At 44.7% G+C, this 19,533-nt stretch overlaps 1 protein-coding gene across 1 annotated transcript in view; it reads right to left on the reverse strand.

The window, feature by feature from the left end:
- The window catches only part of ADAMTS2 (ADAM metallopeptidase with thrombospondin type 1 motif 2), a 190,419-nt gene that overhangs the window by 54,271 nt on the left and 116,615 nt on the right, over positions 1-19,533 (reverse strand). Inside the window, exon 4 of the mRNA XM_068959888.1 lies at positions 9,211-9,413. Coding sequence (XP_068815989.1) covers positions 9,211-9,413 — 203 coding nt within the window. The remainder of the gene's footprint in view (positions 1-9,210; positions 9,414-19,533) is intronic.

Genomic DNA, 19,533 nt, shown 5'->3' on the forward strand with positions numbered 1-19,533 from the left:
GACTCTCTTGGGATGCTGGATTTTCTGCAAGACAGTAGGTCAGTTCAAAGTTCTGGATCTTCGTTTCACTTGTAAGGACGAATCCAACTCCTTCGCACGGCAGCTGAACTGAACCTCTGCCCCTTTCTCTAAGCTAAACTGTAGCTCGACTGGTAGCGTCTCATTGCGCATAGATAAGTAAATGCGCATTTTTTTTCAGCATGACCTAAATTGCACCTGTGTGTTTCAGGAAGTTATTAAAGAAACAAGGTCTAAGTGATTGAACGCTGAGGCTTACGTGCTTTTGATAGCGCATGAGAAATGCATATGCGGAAAAGGTGTCCGCAGACCCCGGCTTAGACTCTTTAAACTTCCACAGGTCATTTTAACAGGAGTGCAGAGTTTACCTAATGGAATTGAGAGCACAGAGCACAAAACTACCAACCAGCTTGTGAAATCGGAACGCTCCAAGCTCCTTCCCAACACGGAGCTGCTGAATTAAATGCTGAAATGTTGTTTCAAGGCACAGGTAGTCAGTCAATGGATATATATATGTTCAGATATCTACATAACAAATACACATGGGCCTGAAAATGATTACATAGCACTTTTACAGCAATGTACCCCCACGTACTTCAGTAGGGCAGCCTGATTTATCGCAATGAAAGAAAGGTCAGCAGTGGATCTGCTCTTTGCTCTTAGCTCAGTAAGGATCCCAGCCTAAAATTGTGCTGCTTCACAGGAAAAGATGGTGCCCAAAGAGCAGCTCCGAATCAAAGCTCCTGAACTGAAGAAAGCAAAGATTTTGTTTTAAACCTTGCCAGATGTTCTGCAGTGATTCAGCGCTTAGAGAGGGTGATGGAAAAGGCTGGTTAAATCTCAAGGAGCTCAAGGCACGGTGAAATACCGCAAAGGGACTTTGATAAAACTATTGTAGTTTCTAACTATTTTGGGATAACTCAGTGTCGTGATTTATTTTTCTGGAATATTTCAATGAAAGCAAAACACGCACTTCTCTAAAAGAACAGAAGTTGCTGTTCAGAAACCAAGCTGGCACAGTTTGGTGCCACATAAGGAGAACAGGGACTTTGTTTATTTTTTCTTCTGCCTCTCTCTGCTTATAATTCCTCTGCCCTAAGCAAATCTGAAGCCAAAACAGTAACCAAGTAGAATGCATTAAAAAAAAACCTAAAAAGGCTAAGTGTTTGTGAGGTGCGTCATGCTTCGTAAAGGAAACACTGCAAAGTTTCTACTATTGAGCAAAATGGGGCCTAAATCTGAAAGTGAATTTTGAAAACTATTGTACTGCACATAATAATAAAGAGCCTGCAGTTTTGCTAGTCTTGCTGCAGATCCGGTTACCTGCTGATAAAGCTGGCAGGACTTTTAGGGAAAGTCAAGTGGTTTCCTGAATCCCTAATTAAGCCAATGCTCAGCAAAAGAAATAATATTATGCATATTTTGGCAAGCCATAGGCAAACTCATTCACGCAGCTTGAAGGAGTTCCCAGCTTCGCAATGTTTGCTAACTCTTGTCATGCAAAGGACAGGGCACTTCATCACAACACGGCTACACCCTGCTGAACCATAAATCGCAGCAGAGCAGTTTGCTCGGAGCCGTGCCCTCCGCCGCTCCGTGCAGCCATCGCACGGCCATCCAACCGCTGCCGCCCTGGGTGCGCTGCGAGCAGACTGCTGATGGACATCTCGTATGTTCAACTCCCGGCTGCTATCAACCTCAAATAGATCTGTCCCGGCTGCCCCGGGCTTGAGAGGACAACTCGAACCATTCATAGAGGGGACAATACAAGAGGCAGTTTATTCATCTGGCTTTTCAGCTATCGCAAATCGATGATTCATCCGATCCAATTAGACTGCGCTTTGATCACCCAAACGTACTTAAGTAATTATTGTGGCAGAAATTACCTACGGCCACATGCTCACGGGCAGAGCGGGGACTGCGCGTGGCTCCCTGCCCGAGCGATGGTTGAGGAGCTGGGCAGAGCGGCAGCTCCTTCCCCGTGGGTGAGCCGAGATCCCAGCAAGCCGCCGGCAGGAGCCTGGTGCGACCGTCAGCTCATTCACCGACTCACAATCATCTGCAGCGAAGACCCGGGGCCTGGTGGGCATCCAGGGACTGTCTATTGCCGTGAGGAGCGGCTGTCTCAAATTACAGGATAGGAACCAGAAATGTCATGGTGGATCCCGAGCACAAACTTCTGTAATCTGACCCCTCCTAAAAGCATTCCCCCCTCACTTTATTTTTTCTGTATTCCCACTTCAAATAACACTATCCTCTTCCATTTTCATCACCTTCTTTATGCTTTTGAAGATCCCAAACTAACATTTCTAACATTCTCAAAGCTTCATCTTAATCCCATGGGAATAACGTTACATTAATTCCTCTGGTGGATAAACTATGGTCACATAGAGAGTCATCAGGCAAAATCCAGAGCCCGCAGTCTCCCTTTCTAGTCCTTACAAGGCATTTCCTCATTTCCTCAGAGAGGAACTCTTTTTTTCTGCAAATCTTTGTTGACCGTCATGAGGAAAAAAGAATAATGAAAGCACACAACACAGATGAAACTTAAAGGTCAAGCTGTGATCTCAGATTTGGAAAACATCTACTATTCCGCTCAAAGACATAGGCCATACAGGCGAGTTTAGAAGCGCTTGGCAATGTACATTGCAAAACTGAGATAAATATCTGGCATTTTGTATGTAAATACCAAGTCTGAGTTCTGATTTACCTTCGTGGGTGCGAGAGCTCAGTAGAAGTTACTAAGTCCAAGTGAGCTGCTTCTGATCAAAATGAAAAACATACCGCAGAGCAGATGTGTTGGCAAGGCTCTCGTTAGCTCACTGTTACGGGCTCTATCTCGTCTTTGTCTGTACCATTGGCTTTAGAAAGGTCATAGACCTTGTTTTCTGACTTCATGACTAATTTATTTTTCTTAGTTCCTCCCTCAGGCTCTTGGAACTCCCCAGGTTTTGCCTCTAAATCATAGCACTGAGAAATTTCTCTAAACACTGGAAATAAACCATGTTTGCACCAAAAGATTTAGGATTTGTTTCAATTACAATCTCAAGAGCACTTTAATAAAATCAGCTATAGTATCATAAAATAATTAAGTGGATTACTTTATTGAACTTGATACAAGAGATAGGGGTGCGGTGTTAATGCAATAAATGAGGTGAACTCTTTAAATCTAAGTGGTGTGGTTTGGGAAAGTGTCCAAAATTTGGAAGCTGATTCTAATTTTCCCTATGCCATCACGCAAGCCACAACTGTCACCTCTCAAAAGTCCCTGACTGCAACCTTTACAGTTAAAGTTCATGTTGATATTTGGAGTAAAGGAAATTTTTTCTTTTAACAGTAATTACTCTTTCCTCAAGGATGATACCAAAACCTGTGTGATGTTCAGTGCTCCATGCAACAGGACAGCAAGGCATACGCCATTTAATAATCATGAGAAACGCTCACCTAATTGACATTGGAAATAATACCCCTGTGAAAACTGATAAAACCTTTAGGAGTTCAGAATGAGCATTTCCTAAGGGACCTACCCAACGTCCAGTCACATGTACAACTCTCACAGCCACCCTAGCACGGCAGTCAGAATAACCAACCAAAATAATCTTCTGAGGCCTCATCAAAAACTTCTTGCTGTGGTTAAAAAGTCACTTAGGTCCAACTTAGGTTTGACCACATGTCAAACCTCCTGCTTTATAACAAACAATCTAAAAGTGGAGTTAACTCTCATACACATATTTAAAATTTTAAACAAGCTGTAATTCAACTATTAACAACAGAAGTCACTTAGATGTATAGAACTGGTCTTGCACTTGTTATTTGTGGAATTTCTTAGAGTTAGTTCAGATCTGAAGTGTTCATATGGAAATAAACAGATTTGAAATAATGAGCATTGGTGCTTATAAATTATTTAACTTTAAGAATCCAGTCAATTCAGTATTACTGAAATATCCTTCCTGTCCTAAAAAATGCTTTTTAGTTTAAAGTTTAGTTTAAAAAACGTGATTCTGAATACAGGCCACACCATTATTTCAGAGTGTTCAATCACCACTTTCTTTTCAACAGCTCGAATTAGACAAGCTTTGCAAGTTTTCAGCCGACTGTCAGTTAAAAACCGATGGCATTTCTGCCCTTTCCTCTCATTTGGGACTTGCTGTTCTGTACCTGAAAACCTTCATCCCTCATCATCCAAAGATGCGAAAGCAGAATTCTCACATACGATAGTAGCATCATGTACATCCTATTAAAGACAACAGATAGCATATTCAGAACTGCCTCAGGGCCACATTTTCAAAGATCTGCTTGGTGCTGAAAGATGGAGGTGAAAGCCTCGTGGGACTTTCCAAAGTCCTCAGCTGCGTAACTCCCATTGATTTCAGTTATTCAAATGAAAATCCATTTAATCCCTTTGCTTTGGGGCTGAAGTTTCACTTAAATGCAGGGAGAGCCATAACCCCAGGGGCTAATTTTTAAGACTGACTTTCATCGATTTCAATGGCAGGTAAATGACTGAATACTCCGACAAACCTAGCCCAAAGTGAGGCCTACATCCTGCTTAGGCTCTATCTCCCATTGAAATAGCAGCAGCTAGGTACCTAACTGCTTTGAGGAGATGGGTTCCAGCACCAAAAATATTTTGGGCCCTATATCCATTACACAGATGTAACAGAGGCTAGCTGCTAAACTTTGCAGTACATGATCTTTTACAGTACAGGAACAGAAAGGAAATGTAAAGATTTCGCCTCCTCCCACCCCTAAAATTGGTCTCAAATCAAGCAATGTACATAGTTTTCCATCAAACTGTTCCAGGAAATACACAGGGAGGAAAACTGCCAGCATTCAAAAATGAGGTACTTGATACAAGCTTCAAATATATTGTTGTGGGAACGGAGGAAGGAAGACAAAATACACAAGGAAAGGCTACAGCAGGGCCCTCACTGGGAAAAATCACAATTATGAAGAGAGGCATGAAAGCTGCAAATTTAAAGTCAAGACAGATGGAGCTGATACAGGCAAAAACATTTGCGGTTGAGCTTATTTCATGGGACTTCGCTATTTTGAACAGCAGAAATATTGTAAGATCAGATACTTTAACTCTGCCTCTTTAGAAAATCTACTATCAAGATGCCCATCGGGGATGGGAATCTAAACACAGGATTGTGCAGGTGAAATATTCACCTGAATCAATACCGCTGGCCCAGCCAGGCAAATGTACCGGCCAGGCCCAGGTCTGCCGCTCTCCCACAGCAGGCAGCAAAAGGACTGCTTAATCCTGAAAACTATTTTTAAAAGAGGCATGAAACGATCTGAGAATTTCAGCCCCAGGCTGGCTGTCACCAATACCCACTTTAGCTCAACAAGGCCCATCCAGCCCCCAGTGTCCCGCGGTGAAAGCCTTTTGTTTCACAACAAACAAGACGCTTCTAGCCGAGTGCTTTTTCAGTATTTCCCAAACACTTGTACAAGCAGATAAAATCTGACGTTTTTGCCCTTCTTTTGCTGAAATTAAATTACCTTGCATGTTCTTGTGTAGACTACAAGCTGCAAGATACCTCCCCAAATCGCTCTCCTCTGCTGCAGTGCTCCTGCATGCTATAAATACAGCTAATTTGTGCAATGTGTGGGCTCAAACTTGGAAATACAGAGGACTGTGCAAGATAATATCCTACCCAGGAAGAAACACAGCACGATGTGCAGAAGAATATGGTGCAAGCATGAGGCAGCCGAGGGTCTCCAAAGTGAAAACAATGGCATTTGTTCCCCAGCCTGACTGAACGTCCCCATGGCGCTGAGCAGAGCAGGGGCAGTAAGAGAAATCAAAGCTTTTGTACAAGGAAATGACTGGAGGATAAAAATGGGGTGGCAAGAGGCATAGCTCACTGCAGTGAAATGGCTGGCGCGCAGTCAGGCGATACGTGGCTGCAGCCCAAAGCGTTAAAAAACTTCTGGCATCTATCGCCATTCGTTTGGGACTGTGACTTCATTTCCAAACTTTGGGATAACTATTAGCATAGCTCGTCAAGATAGCCAGGACACCCAGCCCCTGTTTTTTTCTCACTTTATGGCTTTTAGGTGTGGACTGTAACATCACTTAAGCAGCATAAAACAGATTTACTGAATAAGTCACTGCACTGGCTTGAAAAAAAAAATATATTGTTTTGATTGGGTTGGTGGTGGGGTTCCACCCAAGTTCCCTAGGAAAAGTTAATTAAGGACAACTGCTAGCACCATCGTGCACAGTGAAATCAAGCAAAATGGGGAGAAGGAGCCGTGCTGGGAGATGTTTCTGGGAAAGCGATTATGGGAACGGATAAAGAATTTTGCCTTCAGGAGTCTGGGCACAAGGGAGAATTCACCTGGATTTATTTTATTTTTGGAACCATAGAAGCTCAAGTTTTCCAGTCACCTCTTATCTCCAGTAAATATTTCCACTATTATTTTATTTTTTTTATTTACTGTGTAGACTTTGATTTCATGCTTAACGCCTTGTCACTACACAAAGCTAAATGACTGTACCCACAACCCCAGTAGGATACATGCAGTCTGATGGTCATAATAGAATCTTCTACCACATTTAAAAGGTCAGTTGGAATTTTCCCCAGTTGCCTGCTCTTTTAGGCACCCTTGGGCCTATGCATCCAGTCAGAAACATACTATAGGCACCCCCTAACAGCTAGAGATCCCAAGCCTTTTCACATTGGCTCATTTTCCATAGAGAGGTAAAAAGAACTGAGGGACTTAGAACAGAGGACAACAGGACATCAGCAAAGGAGACCAAACCAATTATTTACACAGAAGTTCTCCTTGCATCTATCTTGCAATGAAGGCAAGAGCCAGAGGAGCTGCCAAGCAGAGTTACACTGCTGATGGAAGGAGAGGGCTGGTGTCCTGCATTGTGATGTGCGCAACTAGCAGCCAGACGACATAGCTTCCCTGGTCGTGAAAGGGGAGCTGAGCGAAAGGGATCGGACGTGCTAGGTAAGGATCAAAAGGGATTAGACGTGCAGGGTGAGGACCTCCAGCATCATCTGATACTTCTTCCAGAGGTGCCCCGTGCTGCAGTAACAAACTCTTGCTCCTCTATTCTTGAGCAAAGCACGGAGAGCCAGAAAGAGAGAACTGCTCACCACCACCCCCGTCCCTCTGCTATATTACATAGCGGCCGGGAACTGGCTGAGTTACGAAGAAGAAAAGAATGGGACGATCTTAATAACTCCCAAAGGCTTCCCAGAGCCTCCTGAAGGGCTTTGAGGATGCCAATGCCTCACCACATCTTGGACACAAAGAGAAGACGCATATCCATAGTCCCCAAAAAGACACATTTCTATCTCAGATCTCACAAAAGAACAGCTTATTGCCTATGTCAAAGATTTGTTACAGCCCTGTGGATATGGTTACACAGGCTGCACTTTCTAAACCACTTGCAGAGACAGCATGCTCAAGAGTTGTTATTTCTTACAATTTGTGTGCTGGATGCTCTGCTAAAATTAGGAACAAGTATATGCCAGAGCTGGAACATTTATGGGTTCTTTACCACTACTGTATGCTTTTTTCTTAAAAATAGATTTAAGTGACATGATAAGTAAAGAGTCCTGTTTAATCTATTTCAGCCTGTTTGCCACATTCCTGGTTAGGTCTGTTTGGCTTGTTAATTTAGAGATGTAGAAAACCATCTGTTTCTCTGTAGATTTTGTTTTAAGCCTCAGAGGAAACAAACCACACAAATAAATGAAATTCACTATGTCCTTTCTGTTGGAATATATATATTTACAGCCATCAGAGCATACACTAAGCACCCTATAACTCTAATGTTAGTCCAGATTTCTAAGTATTTACAATACTGTTACAAAATGTCAGTGCACTTGAATTTATTTCACACAAGGGATTTTCTTAAATTGTATTCCACTTCTCGTTTAAAATGAAAAACAGTGACATTTTACATTTTGTTAAAGGAATGTAATAAAGGAAGAAAAACTAAGCCTCATAATGACACTACACATCTTGGAAAAGACACGTCCCAGGCAAAACGTACTTGATAGCCTGGATTTCTGTCTATGTATGTCTCCAGGGCTTGCAGTGCCAAGAAGTCACCCATAGGCGCCCATCCTCTAGGTTCCTCTTTAAGCTTCAGCAGTCATATTCTGTCTGTCAAAGACAGAGCAGACCTACGATGTTTTGCTCAACCATGTTTCACTGAGAACACGTTTGAAGAAACTGAAGTTTTTACAGAAGTGTATTTTACTAAGAAGAGCCTCCTGTTCCAGATGAGAATGAGAAGGAAGAAAGTCATCCCAGAATGAGTTGCCAATGAAGCGGGGGCTAACAGTCATTCTGGAGAGAGCTCCTCTCTTTCATTTTTTGGCCAAAAGAACAAAACATATTTCGATTTTGATCTATAATAGAGATGATTATTCAAAACTTGATTTTTTTCCCACAAAATAGAGTCCTTGCTTACTGAAAGGGGCACTAAAGGGCTGCCTATGGCCCTGTCTGCTGTTTCGACATTTAGAGAAAAAATGGTTCTTTCAAATATAATATTCTCCTGTGTCTGTCTGCTTTCATCACTACTATAGTACACAGTCTGTTGCACAGATAGGGGTTCTGAAGATTAAATATTTAACTAAGGAAACCAAAAGATGTCAGCCATGGAGTAAATACTAGATCAGTTAAAGAAAGTTCATGGATATACTGCATAACATTTTACTATGGTGTGAACAAAGAGTAGTTAGGTGGCCTGGGACCTAAAGTGATTGTCAAGGAATCAAAGAATTTAACTAACTGAGTAGTTCTAAAAATGAATGAGCCAATCGAAGTTTCTAATACGACCTTATTTAAACATAGTTCTCCAAATCACGGTTTCCTGAGGGAGCTTAGTTTAAGACAGTACATATCTAAAGTGTAATGACTTCCAAGGACCCTATGCCCTTACCCTGTGCCCCGATCCATCAAAACTCATAGGCAGGCATAGGCAGGATTTTCTTCTCATTGCAGAAGGTGACATAACTTAAGGGGAAAAGGAAGAGAAGAAAAAGAGACCCAGGAAAAAGCTGGTGGTGGGACTCTTAAAATGTTTAAAAACCCTGCTCATGTGTTTTGGGATTGGGGCATCTCTGACGTCTTATTCAAATGGCTAAGCCAACCTACATTCACTCTGGCTTCATTGTTCCCGCACAATGCCGTTAACAGGGCTGTACTCACAATATTCATCAGGGTCAGCAGGTACTTCTGAACATGCTCTTTCCCGTGGAATTGAACAACTGAGTCGTCAACCCCCAGCAGAACTTCGATGTTGTAATCATCATCGGTCGCGTGCCTGCGGTAGCGGCGCCTGGAACTATGCACCCGGTCTTCGATAAGGCTCAACACACCGCCGAGACTATCCAAATTAGTGAGGTTAGCCTCTGAAATCAAACAGACAAACGAGTTACCAATGAGCAGAGCCTCCAACTCAGGTCTCAGCGAAGCTGGTGCAAAGCCAAAGTAGCAGCATTTGTTATGTTCCGAATGTTATGTAACAGCCTGAGTTTCACTTAATGTCAGTTGACAATAACACTGTGGTGCAATCTCACTCAAAAGATTTTTACTTTGAAAAATAAAAGCAATACTTTCTACAAGTAACATTGTGTAATAAATACAAGGCCAAGAGTAGTCTGATGAGAACAATGTAGCTGTTTCCAGTAATGCACTCAGAAATGCTTGTACTACAAACAGACTGTTCAGGGGCCTCGCACTGCCGTGGATGCCCTCAGTTTCAGAACCACAGAAGACAGACACCACACTTCAAAATACGATCTTACTGCTCCCAGACTCATATTTCAAGGCAAGTGCAGTTGCTGATACAACCCTTTCATATCCAGACAGGTAGCAATAAACCAGCCCTACCCCTTCAACACCTTAACTCCTTTCCCAGATGCACGCAAGTGAATCCGGAGCACTGACATGAATCTTTTTTATCTTTATGACTCAAGAACATATTTTAGATATAAAATCAACTTAGCTGTAGCTACACCGAAGTATTTCTTTTAGCAGCTTTTCATCCTTCATTCCAAATTTGTCATGTCACATGGCATTACTGAATGTCAAAGAACATCAGGTGCAAGACTGGCCAGCTTTATTATTAACTGTTTATAATAGTGCCCCTATAAAAAGCATGTTCTCTGACAGAATAGGATACACTTGATGTGGCACCTGCATACGAAAAATTAACATGAAAATATGGACTCTTGATATATTACCCTATAGAATAACAATGATTACCATTAATATCATCATTATCATTTGCATTACAATAGCCCCTGGGAGTCCCAGCAAGAATCTCTTGATTTCAGTGAGTGGCAGAAAAAGATCTGCTCAGAGAGGCTAAGAACAGCAGGGAGAGAACTGTGGGTTTATTAAAGGCTTCTAGTGCTCCGTTCAGAAAAAAACATAATAGGAAGCAAAGGGAAGAAGTGAAAGCCATCACCTTCAAAGCAGATATAAGAAACAGCACTTAGAAACGCTACAAAAGAAAGTGGATTCTCCATCTTCATTTATTCAGGTTTTCACATCAGAACAGGTTGCTCTGGAGGAGATGAACAAGTCTCCAGGTTACTGGGCTCATTTCAAGAATAACTGTGCTCTTGCCTCAGGACCCCTGCCTCGGGTGCCCGTCGCAGCAGGCCCTGGGCAAGGCGCGAGGGGACCAGAGCTTCCCAAGGGCTCCCTGCCGTAGCGGCAGCCCGGGTAGCCCCGTCCGGCCCCCAGCTGGCCGGCAGGGAGGCACGCGCTACCTCCCACCTCCCTCCTCCATCACTGGCCTTCTCCCTTGCTTTGGGCCATGTCCTGCGTGCGCCGAGCAGGAGGGATGCTTGTCTCTGTGCCTCCTACAGGAGACCTGCGCTCAAAGGACAGCCATGGAAAGACATACTTGCCTGAACAGCCTTTTACCATTTCTGCCCCAAGCTTTAAGGAACTGAGACTCGCAACCCTGTGCTGCACTGGACAGTTTCCCCTCTCACCATATGGAGTCCCCCACACCCACACCCAGCCCAAAAACATACCCCTGTGGGGCTCCTACATCCCCACGGAGCCACGACGGCCTTCTCCGGGGAGGGCAGCGTTTAACGCAGCCGACGAACCCAACGACCACGTTCCCACTGCCAGCCTCCGGAGCAGGAGCAGGAGCTGCTGGGAGTTTTTAAAACCAGGCTGGGCAGAACGCATGACTCAGCATGAAAATTTGCTCTTCACGCAGAGCCCAGCTGTCACTCGCAGGCTGGCCGTGGCGGGGGGACACAGCCAAGCCTTGCAGCGACGGGGGGAGCTCTTCTTCAGGGCTCAAAGCCTGTCACACAGCCAGCTGCAGCCCTGTCTCGTGGTTTGCTCCACTGGGAAAGCTTCAGAGTTAATCTTTGCTTGCGCCCAGGAGTAATTACTTAGCTATCACTGAGGTCTCAGGAGATTCGCTATAGGATCATGGGGCAATCATACATTCACGATTTGTAAGGCAAATCACAGTTACGGTAAAATTTGACTATAAATCTTAGAAGCTCTCTAGAAAGTGAGGGAGGCTGGCAGGGGCTGCAGGTCATGTCCTCTCTCTGCTGCTTACAAAAACTACAGCTTAGATAAGCAGCCCGGCCAAAGCTATCAGATGAGATGCTGCAAAGCAGCGGTGGTCGGCAGGTGGGGCGAGAGACGACCTGCGGGTGTGGACCCGCGGTGTGACTGCAGACGGGGGCTCACGGGGGCTGCGGACCAGCAGCTCTGCTCACCGTGGGGCAGGCCAGCCTCCGCCGCCGTGCTGTTATCTCGGGGGACGGCTGGCTGTCGAAGTATCTAGAGCTTTTGTGTTTCCATTTCTTTCCCTTCTAATGTGTCAAAGTCAAACTAATTCCTAGCGTGGGATCTTCATTCCTGCTGTGAGCAGAGCAGCCAGAGGCACGATGTGATCCTACCATCCAGCGAAAAGTGCCTGTCCTCCCTCTTTGCTCCTCATTTCAGCACTGTGACCCTCTACCCCTTACAGACCTGCAGACTCCTGAGATTATCCCCGAGGTTCCCTGGGAGTCATCTCACTACCACTGGGTGCCAAACAACCTTTTCCAAATTTGCTTGCGGGCATAACATTCCCCACACCCCCATTTATCTCTGCCCCTCGGGTGTGAGCCTGGCAGCGCTGGTACTGCCGAGGAACCGACCCCGCGTGCTTCCCCTCAGAGAGCGAGCCGCTCCGGCTCCAGCTGCCACTGGAAGCATCCCAAGACCAGCAGCCCAGCTCAAAATATTTACGACAGTAGCTTCAAGACTTTTGGTTCATATCCCAGCTTCCCACTAACTGTTTTTTCCCAGGGGCCTCTCTTCTGAGAGTGAGGGATGCCTCCACGCACAGCCTGACCACACATCACACAAATTCCTCATCTGCCACTTCTCTGCCTCTCTGTCTCTCCGGTGACAAATTATTGCAGTCATTTCCCATACTGTGCAATGCCAATGTTATATTTGCTTAAAAATAGCAGTTATGTCCAAATCAAATTAATACCCATACTTTACTATAGAAGAAGTGAAACACAATTGCATCCACGGTAAATCAGAAATTTCTCAGGCTCAGGCTTCACTACCTTTCTGTCCAACCCACCCATTAACCTTAGATTTGACACCTCAGCTTTCTTCAGTTATATCAGTTAACTCTGTTGTTGTATCGCTATATTCTTAATATGCCAGAACAGACAAGGGGAAAAAAATCAAAGAACTAAATAAGACACTAAACTCCCCCTTCACATTTTCCACGTGCTCTCTGCCTTCTATTCACCTCTGCCCTTGGTACAACAACCTTCCAAAAGTCATCTCAGGCTGTGCTGTATTTTACTAAATCATCCCAAGGCCTCTCCCTCAGATGTTCATTTTCAGCAACTTTTGCCAAATCAGTGCATCAGCCGCTAATTATTGGTGCCAACTTTGTTCTCCATCTCCCAGAGCAGACACTTGGCATTTGCAGGCGCTAACAATAGCCAGTTTTGAAATCTTCTTGTTCCTACTAGAAAAAGTTCACATTTGTGAAAATTAAACCCTGAGAGATGAGGTTTTATTTTTCTCTTGAGCTGACCATCCAGAATAAATCAAAGGACAGCAGCACTGCAACAGTTCACCCACAAATCCCTCACAAAACCCTGCTTTTTCTTTCAAGCTGGCTAAGAAAATCATTGCTGTTTCAGTGATTTTCTCCTAACACTGCAAATTATCTTCCAGGTCAATAGACGAAGCGATCAGGTTGTTGACAGAAGGCAAAGCTGTGCTTGTGGCTAAAGCACAAAAGTGGGAGCCCGACAAGCTGGGTCGTCTTCCTGCCTCTGACGCAGACTTCCCCTGCGATGCTGGAAGATACGGGTGAAGGCTGAGCCCCGGGCAGCAGAGTTTGCCCAGGGACAAGAGTGTGCACAACCCAGCTGGATGCCGCAGCCTGGATTTTTTGGGGTCTCCTCCATTTTTGCTTGCAGGTAATGCAGGCAAGCAATCCCAACTGCTCTTAGGCAGCAAAATCCTCAGCGTTTGCTGACTCAAGAACCAGACGACGTCCCCAGCTGTGACAGCCCCCTGATTCATTACTGTGTGTAGAGCACATCGAGACCTAACCAGAAAAGGTCTCTGTGCTGTGCAAGTACAAATTGTTTCCACCATCAGACATCACACGAGCTCCGTCTGCTCTGCTCCCTTCTGAGCAGCGTGCAATATCCCAGTCCACAGTCGTGTCTGCTTGCTCTCGTATTGAAATCTGCTATTTTACTTCTTGGTGTTTGGGCTCTACCCCAGCTCCCATTTTCACGGGGGCTAGAGGTCTGAACACCCAGGCTCACACCGGCTGTCTCCGATCCTCATCTCTCAGACCAGGAAAATTCCCATCGACGCAGACATCCATTTTGCCTGCGTAGGACTTCAGGTCATTATCCAGCGTAGATCAACCGCAGCATCAAAGCCTTAACACGGGACCCCGCAGCGTACCCTGCTTGTCTGATACAGGAATTTTCCACCTGTGACAGCTCAGGATCTCTGACAACACCTTGCTGGGCGGCCTCGCGAGGCAGAGCCTTCCCCGCTCACCGCATCTGCGCGCGGAGCCCCGCGCGGCCGAGAGGCCCCCCGCCGGGCCCGCGCTCCTCGGCTGCGACTCGGAGGCCGGGATTCGCCATCGCAGCGCGGGTGCGAGGCCGTCCACGGCCGTCCGTGCAAGGCAGGATGGCCTTGCAGCTTCCCGCGGCCCTGGTACCTCTGCACCTCTGGCAAAGGACCAAACGCCCTCGACAGCTCGTCAAAGCACTGCGCGTCTGGGAATAAAGCTTGAAATCACAAGTCGTCTTTTCCGCAACGCTCCCCGCTACGCGCGCGCTGCACGCGCCTGTCGCAGCTGTCCCCTGTGATCGACCGACTCCCCAGCCAGCCCCCAGTTCGCCTGTTCGTCTATGCTACTGAAGTCCTCGTTTGTCTGCCCTGGTAAACTGAAGCCTAAACCGTGGAGGTCGGAGACAGCAATTAACAGTCAACAAATCTTGCTCTCCATCCCCCAGCCTTTTTTTCCTCCCCTTTTTAAGTTCCTCAGTTTGTTTTTTTTTTATTCCTGCCAGTTGTGCGCATTTGCGATGTCTCGTTCATTTGCTAACCAAGAGTTTCCCTGATTTTGCTTTTTTATACATTTCTACTGATTTTTTACAGTCCTTCTGCTCTTCCCCTTTGCTTTCTGTTTGGTTTTCCAAATGTCCTCTGTCTATTTTTCCTTCTCCCCTTTACATTCCTGCTCAGCCACTTTGGTCTTTCATAATTTCTAAATCCCTTTTTCATACTACAGCCTGCGTTTGGACCCTTATGCTACATATCATGCATAAGAAAACTGGGTAAATCCAACCAGGTGAATTAAAATGGAAGAGAGTTGCTGTGAGGTGAAAGCAAATTGAAAATGGTCCGTGTAAGAGAGGCAAATCACACACAGGTAATGATAGGACGTTAGCCCCGTTTAAAAAAGCATCCCCAAGAGGACACTGCCTCAACATAAATTGGACTTGAACTCGGTTTTCATCGGATTCATGTGATTTCTGGAATCACAGATGAACACGATGGTAAATCCTTACCCAAGAGCAATTATCGAATTCCTTCTGGGTGTGTGTTCAAATCCCTTCTCTTCCACTTGTTTGTATAAACCAAAAGCAAGACCTCACTAGTGCAGTCTGCAGACCAAATATGCAACAGGTATCCTCGAAGAGGTTATGAATCCTAGTCCAGCCCTTGTCTGCAAAGAAGCAGCAATTCAAATGGAAACTTTTAGGCTGCACGTCTTGCTAATCATGAGATCTTATTATGAGCACCCTGCCTCTTACTGCTATTTCTAGGCAAATCACATTTTGACGCAGAGCCTGCTCCAGCTTTTATCGGTCAGTGGGAAGTTTGCCACAGGTGCCAATGTCAGCTGGACCAGGCTCTCCAAAAAAGGTCTCAAAATCTAGCTGCAAGAAGGCCACCTACTGAAATAATCTGGTCTTGGCATTTGAAATCAGCAGGAGTTCAAAGTACTTAACATCACTGAAAGTATTGTCTGTTTGGGTCTGGATAGAGCATTCTTGCAAACTTCTTGGGTAAGGCAATTGTCCTGCATTTGCCAAGTGAACGCCCGTTAACCAGCTGTACTACTCACAAACGCACAAACACGTACACGCCCAGCGTCTTCGTCATTACCATTATAGTCATGATTCGGAGGCGGCGTACGGCTTCTGCCACACGGCGAGCCCTGAACGAAGGTGAGGTTGCCACCCGAGCAATGAGGATAGGAGCGCTCTCAATCCTCTTTCTTTACCGTCACCCGTGCAACAGCACAGTAACTTCAAATTGAGGGACACGCTCAAGTGTCTCTCTGAATCACAGTTGCAAGGACTAACAAAGCTGAAGACTACCAAAGCGGCAAAACGCAGCAGAACAACTTCCAGAACCGAAAAAAAAAGTCTTTTCCAGAGGCTGCACCAATTAGCGCAGTGACAATGGCCAGGTGGACGCCTTGGCAAAGAGCCGGGCAAGAGGCACTAAGAATAACCACGGCTAGCTGTTGCCAAGGAGATATCTTCTGGCCTGTCACAACAAAGAGAAAAGGTATTACAATGCTGAAAAGTCGAAAACTAAATTCAACCCAGAGGGCCACAGTCTGACAATGAATAACACAGGGATGAAAGATAATTGCATTGTTAAAAGATTAAGCGACAGCAAGGTAATATCCTGGGCTAAAATATTTTGTTGCAAAACTGTGAAATACATTGTGTTACAATTTTAACTGTCCTATTAGAACATAATAGTCCAAAAGGAGAAAGGGAAAAAAATCGCAAAACCAACCAGGCAAACAAACCATTCTGACCTTGCTGAAATGGAGTATTTTGAGACCAGAACATAAAGTTTTTCCAACAGAAAAACACATCCTTCAGAAAATTTTCAGCTACCAACCTTATTAATGCAACTGAAGGTTTCACAATTTAGCACTAAATACTGAAAGAGTAAGAGGTGTGCAGCTGGATAATTAAAAGTAAGCTTAAAAGGGGGGAAAAAGTTATTCTGTAGAAAACTAATGTAGGGGTCAACCTTTATGTTTCACTTGGCACCGACCTAACGACGGCATCTGGAAAATGCTTATCTTGCAAATATTTTGGCAAGTCATTGTGAACAGGCCGGTATTCTAGAGTTTGTCATCTGCAAAACACATATTGCCCAATTTACCCCATTGCGCCAGTTTATACGGTCTGGACGAGAGCGCCGCCCGCGCCTGCCGAGTTACCCACCTCCGGCCCTCGCGAGACATTCACGCGTGCACAAGCGCAGCTTGGGCTCTGCTTTCAATGAAGCACGTAGAGTTGCAAAAGGGAGCTCGAAAACTCGCTTAGTCTCATTTGCAGCTAATGCATAATTAACTCACTAAACCGAATGGTACTTAGCGTCACGGCAGTGTTTTTGCAATAAAACACCCGTCACTAAGCCAGCTCTGTTCCCCGGGGCAGGCAGCAGCCAGGTGCAGCAGGAACGCGGCACCCCGTGTCGGGGTCTCGCGCTATACCCGTGGGTTCAAGAAGAAGCTAAAGCATCCCAAACGCAATCACTTCACTTGGCCTTGATCAAGGAGTCAGGATCTGACCCACCATGTTTTTCCCCTGTTACCAGGCTTCAGGAAAATGTTTATGGGCTATTTTAAAGTCTGCCACTGAGCTATTCAAAGGTATGATCCATATTCCAAGCATGATGAAATTACAGCAAATTAGCACATTAAATAAGCCACCTGGCTGACCCGCTGGCTTTGTAGGTGACATGTCTAACAATACCATTTGCATTTTAACAGGATGAAATGCCAAAGCATGGTACAAGGCTTGAATAACAACAGGTTACAGGGAAATGCCAGTTGTCTTGCTATAAACCACCTATGTTGCAAGAAGGGGAAATTAAGTTCAATTAAAGTTTTAAAAACATTAAAAAACGCACGGGCAAACAAATGTCAAATTCCTACGACCAGGGGAGGCAGGCAGGGAAAGAAGAGGGAGAAACAACCACGATAAGCATACATTGGACATACCTTTGAAAAATAACAAGTCTGAAGCAAATACCTATCTTTCCAACGCCTTTTAGCCATAGCCACAGAACAACAAACCTTTCCTTTTGGCAGCATTTGAAAGTAGAACTCTATCACCAGTTTTTAAAAGGGAGCTCTTCTGTGAGCTATAAAGTCCCACAAAGTTGTAAATGATCCAATTAAATGCTTTCAATGTCAATTATAATGAACATAGTATAAATCTCATCAATGTAAATAATGTGTCACACAAATGACAATGCAAACAGCTCCTGTTCTGCTGCACAATCGTAGTGATCTTTTAATTAGACAGCGTAAACAGTCTGCTCCGCTCACTTTTTGAAGAAAACCGTAGGAAGTAAGTTTTCCACATGCTAGGGTGAAAAATGTGTGCAATTTGAACTCCCTGTAGGTTCAATCAGCTTCCTGTAAATCTCGAATATTATACCAGAAATCAGCAGGCAGAAAAAAGTTTAATTTGAGTTTGGCAAGCAGGGAGCATCATCCAGGCAGTCTGAGCAGTGGCAATGCAACGTGTGATGCCTTGGCTACTTATGCTGGTAGCATTGGAATCAGGGCAATAATGAGTTATAATTTACCTATGTTTTGAAAATACCCTTGCTGTTAAATCTGCTTGGCCTTTCTTTAATAACCAAAGCAGCTGCACTTGATCAAAGACTGTCAAAGGGACAAAGCTAACTTGGAGGAAGCAGGGATTTCTCAAACTGCAAAATGACAGTAAAAAACCCTGAAAGACAGAACTAGTCTCTACTCCAGTGCAAGTACAAGAGGTTAACGCTCGAGGCGTTTCAGGGTCATGGGCAAAGGCTTTTGTCATCTGTACAAAGAAGTCTGAATCTGTCAGGTGCTATAAAAGGCAAACGTCTAAATACTGCTTTTTTCCTGCAACAGTGTGGGGGTGTGAAACCTCGGTCCCAAAGACCACGGTTGAAAAATGATACTTTCAAAACGCAGCACTTAAATGAGCATGTGTCAGCAGCTGCGAGAGAGGAGCAGAGCAGGAAGGAAGGGAGGAAGGGAAAAAGCAAGGAAGGAAAGATGGATGGATGCGTGGCTACCAAAACACTCCGGGAAGAAGGCAAACCAGCAGGTAGAAGTTTGAATAATACAAATGGAAAAGAGGAAGGTGAAAATGCATCACAGTCAGTGCTGCTGCTGCTGCAGTTCCCCGCTGCCTCCAGGCACAAACCACGGCTTGCTCCCACCTCTCGTCCACCAGCCCCCTGAGAGCTACAGACTGTGAAAAAGCTGTGAGCTCCAGGAAACGCAGACGTGAGACTCGAGTTTTGCAAGGCAATCCATCTCCCCAATGCACACGGGCAGGACTTTAATGTTCCTTTTTCAAGATAAATTTAGCGTTAATATCTCTGGGCTTTAGAGGGATTACAGCCAGGTCAACATTTAGTTTCTAATTTTCTGGCAGTTCCAAGATATTTTTAATTCCTTTTGGGTCAAAAGGACTTGGACACTGACAATTTTTAAAAAAGAAGAAGAAAAAAAAAAAGATTCAATTGATCTGAAATCAAGTTTTACTCGTTCAACACAAAACAAAGCACTTCGAGTCTCATTTCAGAGAGCTGTTTAAAAATATAAGACATTTCAAGGGAAAAAAAGGGGAAATGGTTTGTTTCAAACCCACTGCCCTGAAATCTGTCAACATTTTCAGAGGTTTTCCTTCTTTATCTGTGTGAAGTTTAGTGACAATTCAGTATCTTGTATCACCAGTAAAAAAAAATTTCACTCAGCTCAACTGCAAGGAAGAAAGGGTTTCCATTTGTCTCTTTCCACCATCTATGCCCCTTCTTCCAAAGGGACAATCATCATCTCAGAACCTCTAGATATTCGTCGGGTTATTTATGTATTATTGATAAGCAAGTTGTACTCAGCGCTGTCTGGCTTGTCCTTCAGATTGGCTTGCAGCCTAATCAAACCGAGGTCAT

Source organism: Struthio camelus, chromosome 13 (genome assembly GCF_040807025.1).
Source record: "Struthio camelus isolate bStrCam1 chromosome 13, bStrCam1.hap1, whole genome shotgun sequence".
In the NCBI taxonomy this organism is placed as follows: domain Eukaryota; kingdom Metazoa; phylum Chordata; class Aves; order Struthioniformes; family Struthionidae; genus Struthio; species Struthio camelus.